Genomic DNA, 11,578 nt, shown 5'->3' with positions numbered 1-11,578 from the left:
GCCTGATGCAAAGGGGACATCCCAGGAAACAAAATATGCTAGGGAGTTAAGCTGATATCTGTCTGCGGGATCAGCTTTTGTTACAATACTTTAAAGATTTATACTGGTAGTGGAATAAAGCAGAACAAAAACGTTATTGCGGAGAATGGCTGGTCCATCTGGAAGCAGAAACAACTGAAACTCTGGAGCACGGAGGCTTTGGCCTAAATATCTGTAAAGATTTTCGTGTCACTGCGATTCCTTCCTAACTCAGGTGTGCAGAATGTGCCAAAATATGTCAGCATCCAAACGGGAAGAATTGAAACCCGAGCTGCTTGTGCCTCTGCTTTACCTTCATAAAAATTGCAGTGGGTTTATAGCTTGCCTCCTTCAGTAAGCCTTTTCATGTATATTTGACAAACTTCAGGGCGTCCTTACAGTCATTTCCCCGGAGATTGTGCGGATAACCAAGGCTGATAGGCCACGAGAGACAACACAACAGATGATGCAGAGAGCGCCTGACGGGAAAGCGGTTGTGAGTTCCTAATCGTAACCAGAGTGACTCACCCTCCTTTTAACCACATCTGGCATTCTCTGCCTGCCATTTCCCTCTGCCCTCCCCTTTGCCTGCAGCCACAAAGAAGTTAGGTACCGAACAGCTTGACTAGAGAGTGTCAAGAAAAGTCCCCACCCCAGGAAATCTAATCTAATTTCACATTTCAGTGGTGGAAAGCCTTGTTTACACAGGGAACTGGTGAGCGACGGCCTTGGTGAGTGCACACTATCTTTTTCTCTCTCTCTCGGAGTGCGGGCTGATGTTAAAAAGGGTGGCAAAGGTGAAGCTGGAATACTTGGCTCAGCCTGTAATTGCAGAAATGAAAATTAAAAAAAACAAATCCTAAATCTCAGATTGGCCAAGCAAGGATTTTTTTTTGCAAATAGCTAAGTTGGATGGATTCAGCACTTCCGAGTTGCTTTTCTGTTACATCTCCGGTCTCTTCAACTAAACACTGGAAACATTTGAAAATGTGGCATTTGTTATGGAATGAATTCATTAGTGGAGGGATTATTCCATAAGCCTTCGTCCTTTCTAGAATTAGCCTGGTCTTCTAAAAACAGTAACTTAACCAGCATTGCAAAATATAGTTTCCTCTGCTTCTGATTTGAGCATTTACTTCCTCTATGTTTCCACTGTTAATTGTTAAAGTTCGCAGACGTTTACAAACTGTGGCATGGAATACCTCCGAGCTCTTAATACCGCCATCCTTGTACAAACCTTCAGCCATGATCTCCAGGGTTACCTGAGCAAGGAAGAAAAAAGGGATCCTGTATCTTGATATCTTCTCCTGTTTTATTATACGATAGATCAAATAGCATTCATTAAATTCTATAACTACTAAACAGAAAGAGAGGAGTGAGTTAAGTGAATAAATGATCATAGGACAGTAGCATTGCGCTGGGCAGCTTTTGACTGTAGACCAAGAATTGGAAAAGAGAGAAGAGGGAAGTGATATGCTTATCTATCCATCCGTTCATCCATTCATCCCATTCCAACAAAATGCTCACGTGGGAGATGTTACTTTCTCCATGCCCTGGGAAGCATCCAGCTTTTTAGGATGGGCAAATTCTTGCTTTTCTTCCTCTCCATAAGCTGGCTTTACAAAAGTTAAAACTATTGTTTATCGGTGTGATTTGTTTTCCTGCTGCTTCCCATATTGACAATGGTATCAGTTTGATGCCACAACTTTTCATATATCTTGGAAGGTCACCGCTCCTTGTCATGGGGTTTGGCAGCTTCTTTTTTGGGGAAAGTAAGACTCATAAATTCAATGAACTATACTCACCACTTAATGGAAGTCCTAACCAGTCCTGTTTGTTGTTTCTCACCAGATCTTGGAGTCATGTATACAGCAATCCCCAAAAGGTAAGGAATAATCTTTATTCTCATCCAATCAAAATCCAGTAACCATTTCATAAATAAAGCTGAATATCACAGTAATTATACGATAGGTGGTCTGTATGAGACTGTCGAGTCTTTCAGCTGGGTTTAGATTTATGTTTTACTTTCATAACCATCTGCTACTTTGAAAATCCTTGCTCTGGTTTCAAAAGTGGGGTGTAAATTGAATTAGTGTTAATCATTAGTTAAGGATACAATGCTGCATCTGCTCTCTTGCCCTACGAGAAAACTTTCCCGTCTCTTGTCCGAAACAAGAGTCTTAGTCTGGATAGAGGCCACATACAAATTATCCCCAACTTGCTTGTAATTTCTTTCTTGAAGTTATCCTCTGTAATGAATAATCTTGGAGAGTTGAGGGTGGGGTGCAAATAAAGATTTGGAACAGGAAACCAACAAGGGTAATAATCAGGATATGTGCCATACAGATTCCCAATGACTGGCATTTCTTCAAAGGAAAAATTAACAATGAAAGCATGTTTGGGGGGGGCGAAAGAAAGTTTGAATAATATTGTTTGTTCTTAAAGAAGTAGGTTTGGTTGCATCAAGCAACATTTCCTTGTACTGCAACTGTTCAATCTTGAAATTCTATTCAAGCAAGCAGGCAGGCAAGCAAGCAGATAAAACTGAACATGTAGTTCCTGCTCTCTTGATACTTTTCTTTCGTCTGAATAACAGAATTACAGAATAATAGAGTTGGAAGGGACCTTGGAGGTCTTCTAGTCCAACCCCCTGTTTAAGCAGGAGACCCTATACAATTCCAGACAAGTGTCTGTCCAGTCTCTTCTTAAAAGCCCCCAGTGATGGGGCATCCACAAATGTTCCACTGATTAATTGTTCTCAGTGTTGGGAAATTTCTCCTTAGTTCTAGGTTGCTCCTCCTGGATTTCCCTCCTATGATTGGTGAAGCTTCCCAAAGTTATTGGACTTCAGTCCCATCATTCTTCAACTTTGCCTATGCTGGCTGGGGATTTATGGAAGGACATTCCAGAATGGTATAAGGCCTCTTGCTTGAGAAGCAGGTTGGACTAGAACAGAGCTCCCCAACATTTCCAGCTTGGCGGCCGGAAGGAAAGGGAGGAGCAGAGAAATATGCACGTACGAGGCCTGCGCACACACATGCACAAATGTGTACGCACACGGCACCAGCACTAGCGCGTGCATGCATGCACAAATGGGCCACTGGCACCTGTGTGCATGTGCAAACGGGCCACCAGCACCCACGTGACGTTGGTGGCGGTGCTAGCGCACCTGCACATGCACAAACAGGGCTGCTAGCACCCATGCGGTGGCACTACAACAGGAGGGGGCTCGCCAGCTCTTCCTGTGGCCCGGTGATCAACAGGCCACGGCCCGGTACTGAGCCGCGGACCATAGGTTAGGGATCCGGACTAGAAGATCTCCAAGGTCCCTTTCAACTCTGTTATTCTTAAGTTGAAGTCAAGCCCACTGCAAGGAATCTATCTCTGTTATTCTTAAGTTGAAGTCAAGCCCACTGCAAGGAATCTATTCTAAGGAATCTATTCTTCCTTATCCCATCTCCTTGATACTTGGTTCCTTTTCTAGACATCTGACTTGTCCTGTTTTCTTTCTTCCAATTCAATAAATTCCAACCTTCGCTTTGGTAGCGGCTCTGTCTTTGACACTTCGGCGAAAGAACCAGGACTGCACATCTGGCGTGTGGAGAAAATGAAGCCAGTTGCTGTTCCAGATGAGATGAAAGGCATATTCTATTCTGGCGATTCGTACCTTGTCCTTTATAATGGACCGGATGGGCATTCCAACCTGCATATTTGGATTGGTAAGCAAAGGGTCAAGATAAACCTTAGGTCAAAAAAAAATCTATCTGGGGGATGATGCATTTCTGTAGCTTATTACTGAATAAACCTTATTTGGCTGGATTCATACAATACACGCTTCACAGATCTGAAGGGCTGAGCTCACACAACCTGCTCAACCAATATTAAAGAAGTCATAATAAGGCTTAGTATGTTTTGTAAGCCATTGATGTCTGCTCCAAGGCCAATGTGTGCACTTGAGTGGTGTGATCGTGCAACTGGCAGTACAACGCAACACTACATCCTAGCAAGAATGAAAACTTTTCACCAGTGGCTTATTACCACCAAAATCTGCTTTAATGTAGGATTTTCACCAAGAACCTAACGCAGAAAACCCTTTTTGAGATAGCTGAAGCCGGCTAGGGGCTGCCACTCAAGTGGGTAGAGTTGCAAATTAATGCTGTCTCTTTGTCTTAGGTCAAAACTCCTCCAGAGATGAGCAGGGAGCCTGTGCTTTGCTCTCCACCCACCTCAACTCCATCCCAAAAGAGAAACCAATTCAGTATCGGGAAGCGCAAGGCAATGAATCAGATGTCTTCATGGAGTACTTTCCCCATGGCATCAAATACCAGGTGAAAGGGGACTCGTTTTTCCAGTTATAGGCCTTACTCTCTCTCTCTAGAGCACTGTTGCTAAACATTAGAGCCTCTTAAGAACTTTCATTTAGTTAAACATATGTACCTGTATATATACTCACACAAAGCTCTGCTGTGGAGATAGTAGACCAACCTCTCCTTCAATCCCCATCAGGCTCATGTCAGCCCAGGTGAATCCAGTTGGCTGATATCTTCCCCTTTTTCCTTCTTGGGAATCTGTTCCCTATTTTCTCTTTTTGCTCAATTTCCTTTTCATTATTTCCGCCAAATTTAGCTTAGTTTTTCTTCTCTTGTAAATTGGAGAACAACCATAAGGAAGCTACTTTGATCTGCTCACGAAGATGTTCTGGTTCCTTGTGCCTGGCAGAATCCTCTAAATTCCTAAAAGTTTACAGTTCACAGCCAGCTTACATTTGGTTTATCTTTTTGTTTGTTTTGAGGCAGGTAAGGCACACAAACAAAGTGTAAGTTACAGCTAACCATCATCTTCACTTCTCTTTAACACTCTGCTCCTTCTGTAGCACTAGTATTCCTCTTGGTATCCTGATAATAGCAATAACACTTAGACTTATATACCGTCCCACGGTGCTTTTACATCATTCTCTGAGCAGTTTACAATGTCAGCATATTGCCCTCAACAATCTGGCTCCTCCTTTAACTGATCTTGGAAAGATGGAAGGCTGAATCAACCTTGACTTCTTTCGGGATAAAACTCCAGACTGTGAGCAGAGGGCTCCTATCGTCTCAAAGAGTCTTTCCTGTCCCCATCTTCCTCAAATTCTATCCTCTGTATCCCCATTTCAACCCCAGTTTATGGTCCACAGGAAGGTGGTGTGGAGTCAGCCTTTACCAGAACCCAGGCCAACCATGAGCAAAGCCCCAGGCATCAACTCTATCAAGTGAAAGGAAAAAAGAATATCCGGGCTGTGGAAAGAGAGCTGAGCTGGACCAGTTTTAATACGGGTGATTGCTTCATCCTGGACCTGGGAGAGGTGAGCCTGGAAAGGGGGAAGAGAAAGGAGACATATACTTGCTAGAAAAAGAATATATGTCACAAGAGCATTTGGTAGTGTTCATATGACGTTGTGACTCTTATGTTACCCAGCCATATTGCCCATGTGGTTAGCTTCAATGCATCCTCCAAAACCAATGCATAGCTAAGCTAATGTAGGGAAATTATGGGATCTATTTTCCAAGAAGGATTGCTGTGGGACTCCAGTAATTGTAGATCTCCCAATCGGGCTTTGAAATTCCAAGAATGTCCAGCCAGCTTAGTTAATGGCTGGAGATTGTGGAAGTTGTAGTCAAAACACTCCTATTGAATGTACGGTGGGAAGATTAAAAGGTGGTGATGGCTGGATGTTAGTCAGCCGGTGGTCTATTATAAATTGGACAACAGGTTTCTACTTTTCCTTTTAGAAAATCTTTACCTGGTATGGAGAAAAGTCAAACATTCTGGAGCGCAACAAAGCTCGAGATTTTGCAACAGCAATCCGAGACGCTGAGAGAAAGGGCAAAGCCAGAGTGGAGATAGTTGTGGACGGGGAAGAACCAGCTGAGATGACAGCGGTAAGATCTTTGTGGAGTACAAAGAACATAAAGGGTAGATGCAAATTAGTATCTAGGTTGGCTGATCTCCCACCAGCTCCTTTCTATATGTATTGGACCACAGCTTTCCTGGGATTAGGGGAGCTGTAGAATTCAATTTGAAAAACTATTTAGGATCAGAAGGCTGGATTAGAAGATGGCAAGGAAAGGTGTACAAAGTGTCTCTAAAAACGTATGAAATATTCTTTATCCCTGCATCACTGAAACATCTGGCAAGGACTTTTATACAGAGATGGGTCATGGGAACAAACGTTGTTGTTTTAGAGTAATTCACACTCCTGGTCCATCCAGAACAGGACTAGCTATATCAGGAATGCTTGACTTTTTCACACCAAGAATTACATTTCAGTGGTTGACAGGGTCAGAACCAACTTCCTGGCTAGTAATCCAGGAATTGTAGACCCCAAACTGAAAGACACATCAATACATTTCTGATGCACTTCTGTTGCACATGGATGAAGAAGTACTTTCTAGACAGGGATATGTTTCTGGCAGCAGCTGCATGGCAAACACTGAACCTGAGCTGGACCACGTTAAGGTGTAGCACTGAGGTTCCAATTCAGGAAGGACTCGGCTGCAAACAAATATTGCCATGATCCATTTTTCTAGGTACTGGGTCCGAAGCCGGTTCTGAAAGAAGGCACTGCTGAGGAAGATATTGTGGCTGATCAGAAGAATGCTATTGCAGCAGTATTGTATAAGGTAACAACCAAAAAGAAACTTGCATTTAAGTTGGATGGGGTCTCCAGGAAATTGTTCTCTTGTAGGCATCTTCTGAGACCTCCTTCTCCCTGTTTGACAGGGAAACCTATTAGCTGGTGGTTGAACATTTGAATCTGCAATCTAACTATCTGCTTAATGAACTGTAATGCCCCAGTATGATCCTACGCTGGACATTGTGTGCCTTTAAAAGGATGGGTAGCCACAAAGTCCATGATGCCACTGGAATGAGAAGGCTTGCTGATGTCTTCCAGGCAGCCCTGCCACACCACAAAGCATTAAGTTCACAAGCCAACCCCAACAGAAAATAAACCCAAATGACTTTGTCTGTGTCATTTACTTGCTGCAATTTTTTGACTGTGGGTTGGATGTGTGTAAACGCACATTCATCTTGAAAATGTGGCAATGAAAAAAAAAAAGAGCTGTTTTCTAAGATTAGCTGAGCCACCTTTGTTTTTGGCTCACTTTTGTTGCATCTTTGTGAATTCTGGGGGCATTATGAGGACCCCCAAGATTATCTCCAGAGGCAGATACGGGGATTCCATGTGTGGTAGGACTCAGTTTCAAGCGAGTGTACTCATTATGTCCTTTAAAACCATTAAGCCCAGTGACTATAATTGATCTAGGTATACCATAATGCACTGAGATCTGAGATCCTGGCAGCAGCCCAATCAGGATTGCTCAGTGCAAAGATTCTTTTGATATAAATTTGTCTAAACCCCCCCCCCCCAAATTCTACTATAGCTCTCAGAATTCTCAGCTGTTTACCACACTGATTCGAAGGCTTACTTTTCTGATAATTCTGTAGAATATGAAATTAGGGAACGCTATGTTAGAGAACAGTCTTGCTTCTAAGTATTTTCTGTCCACAATTTTTAGCTGCGAACAACTGGATCAAAGGTTCCATTGAGGTCTTTTCCCCATTATATTAAGCTGTTAGAAGTTCTGGGTGCATTAATTCAGTTTTAAAATGGAGTCCAACATGTAGGAAATACAGAATACAGGAAGGAATGGGCTCCATGCTCAGGCATTTTACACTTTTTCCAGGTTTGGTGGATGAGAAAATTCTGCTTTTAAAAGTGCACCACAAACCTCAAAAGCCTGACATCTACCCTGTGATTATTGGATTCCATTAAGTGTCGTAAATTCTATCTTCTGAATTCTGAGGTCTCTGACATGACGGGGAAAATGAGTCTGACTAAAGTCTCCGAATCCAGTCCATTCCACCAGGACCAGCTCATTACAGATGACTGTTTCATCCTGGACAACTGGCAGTATGGAAAGATCTTTGTTTGGAAAGGTAATGCCCATCATCGGTTGCCTTGGGGCCTTCTCTGGGACCATAAATACAAAGTATATATATGTGCAGCCAAGAGTTGCATCAGTTGAAAAACCTCTACACTGGAAGACATGCTGATCAATGTCCCTCAAGTCATCAGCTTCTATTTATTTATTTTTCCTGCCATCACCACCACCTCTTTCTTTTTTCTTTGCATTAATTTCTATAGTGGTTAAGGTATTGGACTAGTAATAGGGACACTCAGATTCAAATCCATCTTCAGTTATAGAAGATCTCTGGATGAATTTGGGTGAGTTTCTTTTGTAGGGAATGGAAGAAAATAAAGGGAGAGGATACTATGGGTGCCACCACCTTGAGCTGTTAAATGAAAGATGGGACAGGGAGGAAGGAAGGAAGAAAAGGAAAGAAGGAAGAAAGGAAGAAAAGGAAGGAAGGAAGGAAGGAAGAAAGAAAAGGAAGGAAGGAAGGAAGGAAGGAAGGAAGGAAGGAAGGAAGGAAGGAAGGAAGGAGGGGATTGTTTTGCCTTTTCATCTGCATATAAGCAGATACACTTATACTTAGATGACGGGCAATAATAGACGTTTCTCTTTTATTGAAAGGACTACCTTGGCTCTTGTAATCCAGCGCTGGCCAAGGTCATTCTCCCAGCTCTTGTAAATTATCATCCCTCTTCCTGTCTGTCTGCAGGCCTCAAAGCAAATGAACAAGAACAACAAGCGGCTCTGAGAGTAGCAGAAAATTTCATCTCACAAATGAAATATCCTCAGAACACTCAGGTAAGGATCCCTCAAGCTTGGGCAAACCATCTTCAAAGTGCCCAGAAGGTTTTCATAAAAGAATGACACACCTCCACTGACCGGTTCAGAGAAGGTCTCGGATGAAAAGTCTGGAGAACAACAGCAATGTCGTGGTGCAACTCACACATCTGAAGAGTTCTTGAAGAGAAGTGGACAAGGATTTGTTCTCTGCTTCTTTTATTTCTCTCCACATCTCACCTGCTTTTAATCTGGTTCCAGGTACAGATCCTGCCCCAAGGCCGTGAAAGTCTGCTCTTCAAACAATTCTTTACAAACTGGAAGTGAAAGCTGGAGTCTCCACCTTATGCTGGCAATACTCTGTGACTGTGCCTTTCTGCCCCATCAACAATTCAAGCCTTATTAAATTGGAGCCACTGTGTCCATCTTGCCTTCTGCTTTTGACCAACCCCCTTTAATTAGCATCTCTGCATCCGAACCATGGATGAAACCTTCTGTTTCCTACTTCAGTCTTCAGTATTGTGACAACAGTAGGGCAGGAGTCTTCAAACTTGGCCCTTTTATGACTTATGGACTTCAGTTCCCAGAATTCCTGGCTGGCTGAGGAATTCTGGGAGTTGAAAGATGGGTCAGGAAGGAAGGAAGGAAGAAAAGGAAGAAAAGGGCCAAGTTTGAAGACCCCTGCAGTAGGGCAACCTTAACTAGAGGGATTCTCTCTCTTAATTTTTTGACCCAGTTCCTCCCAATTGTAAGCCTCTTTCTCTTTACGTCTAGAATAAGATAGGTAATGCAACATTCTCGTCTCTACTGGAAATAGAACATTTTGATGTGAGTTAAGAAAAGTCTGTGGCTGGGTTCACACGTTGCCCTGAACCAAAACCAAACCAGTCGCATTCATGGGGTGCAAACCCAACCTTACACAAAATGTGCTGATTATTACTATCTAATGATAGCTTTACTTCCTTGCTTGCCTCATTAGCTGTATTCGGGCCTTTGAGCCATACCTTTTACGGAATTATACCTTTCCTGTTTTCACATAATAGATTGAATCACAAACTAACTAAAGAGGCTGGGTTTGACCCACCCGCTGCCTTAATCCTAACCAAGTTTTGTTTGAACACACCTGTCAGGTTAGATGTGTTGTGTAAACATAACAATGGGGTTTTTTCATCTCCAGGAACAGCATGCAATAGATAAAAGAACACCTAAAGTTATATAATTTCATGCTGGCTTTAATAACTTCCCTCCTTTTCCCATAACCTCTGATTTTGTGTCTTTCTCCCCACCTGGAACCCAGGGAATACCCCCATCACCCTGGGTGGGACAAGAAAGATAAGTAGCAAGGGGAAGCAGATGTCCCACAGGGAGTCTATCTTTTTTGCCGGAAGCAAGGACCGAAACTTGTCTAGTCTCCGATATGTTAAGTTGCCATTCAAGTCTATGATCTGTCAAAAGTTGCCTGGTAGGTTGGATCTGGCTCCATCTGTCATGCCTGCTTTAAACAACAAAAGCCGTGCTCTTATATCCACCCTGCAGGCATTCATCATCTTTCAATCATCATAGGCTACCGTGAAGCCATCTTGATTAACTGACAGGCCCTGACAAGCAAGATTGCATCCTGAAGGAGTCATTATCAAAAGCGGCAACTCTTTCCTGCTTTAAAAAAAAAAGGGGGTGGTGGAGGGGGGAAGACTCACTGCTTCCTTCCCAGAACAGCAAATCAGATCTGTGACTAAACAAGTTTCACCAGACCATCTTTGGCCTCGGCGGGAGAACTTTTACAACATAAAAATAATTGAGCAGGTAGGGAGAAGATATCTTTGGTTCCTTCTTTAACAAAAGAGTTCCTTATTTTCCACTTCCTAGAGTCTATGAAAGCTTCTTTTTTTGTCTTGTGATTGGACGTTCTGATTCCCTTAGTGTCCATCTTCCAGCTCCTTTCTTATTTTACAGAAAGGTTGCTGTTTGAAGCACAAGTTCCGACGGGTCCATGTGTAGGCCTTTGTTGCTCTTCCATTCTAGCAAAATGAAGCCGCCACACCTTGAAGGATGGGCAACCTCAGCCTGCACCTCAAGGGCTTGCCACTTTCAGTTTCATCATGAGGGCTCTTTTTGTCCAGCCGCAGATGTGCAGTGTGATCCTCCGAGATACTGCCTCAAATCAAGGTCATAGAGCAGTGGTGGCGAACCTATGGCACGGGTGCCAGAGGCGGCACTCAGAGCCCTCTCTGTGGGCACGTGCGCCGTCGCCCCAGTCCTAGGCCTTCAGCTGGGTTTTATAAAACCTTTTTGCTTTAGGCCTCCACCGCCGTGTACAAAAAAAAAAGGTTCAATCAATCAGTCAATTTCAAATTCTCGTGGGGAAAAAAAAGATCTTGCAAAGTTGGAATTGATTGATTGAACTTTTTAGTCCCACCCAGTCTGCCGTTACCACGGCAGCCAAGCCCACCCAATGGGCCACGCCCTGCCAATGGGCCAGACCCAGCCAATGGGCCACGCTCACCCGGCACTCAACGATGCATAAGTGGGTTTTGGGTTGCAGTTTGGGCACTCGGTCTCTAAAAGGTTCGCCATCACTGTCATAGAGAAATACATAGGGCAACCCAAGGTCAATATTCCTCACCCGCCCTAGGCAAGTCCTTGCAGGGTCAAGACAGCCAAGGGCAAAATATTGAGCAAGGTGGAAGAAATGGCAGAAAAAGCAGCACAAAAACACACACGTCCCTCAACCTCCAGCTGAGGTCCTCGGAAGTTGGGTGGAAGTCTAACGCCCAACGAAGGGCTAGTAGGCATTATCCTGAGAGGCTCAGTGGTGCAATCCAGCC

At 43.5% G+C, this 11,578-nt stretch overlaps 1 protein-coding gene across 1 annotated transcript; it reads left to right on the top strand.

Annotated features, from left to right (window-relative positions):
* The first annotated feature begins 573 nt into the window (after nucleotides 1-573).
* CAPG (capping actin protein, gelsolin like) lies at nucleotides 574-9,176 on the top strand. Its single transcript, XM_015814557.1, has 10 exons — nucleotides 574-749; nucleotides 1,870-1,903; nucleotides 3,565-3,737; nucleotides 4,192-4,346; nucleotides 5,195-5,362; nucleotides 5,790-5,939; nucleotides 6,588-6,680; nucleotides 7,866-7,998; nucleotides 8,686-8,774; nucleotides 9,015-9,176. The coding sequence occupies exons 2-10, from the start codon at nucleotides 1,881-1,883 to the stop codon at nucleotides 9,078-9,080; spliced, it is 1,050 nt and encodes a 349-aa protein (XP_015670043.1). The 5' UTR covers nucleotides 574-749; nucleotides 1,870-1,880; the 3' UTR covers nucleotides 9,081-9,176.
* The last annotated feature ends 2,402 nt before the right edge of the window (nucleotides 9,177-11,578 follow it).

Source organism: Protobothrops mucrosquamatus, unplaced genomic scaffold, assembly GCF_001527695.2.
Source record: "Protobothrops mucrosquamatus isolate PMUCROS unplaced genomic scaffold, P.Mucros_1.0 scaffold262, whole genome shotgun sequence".
In the NCBI taxonomy this organism is placed as follows: Eukaryota; Metazoa; Chordata; class Lepidosauria; order Squamata; family Viperidae; genus Protobothrops; species Protobothrops mucrosquamatus.
This window is presented reverse-complemented; position numbering and strand designations above follow the sequence as displayed.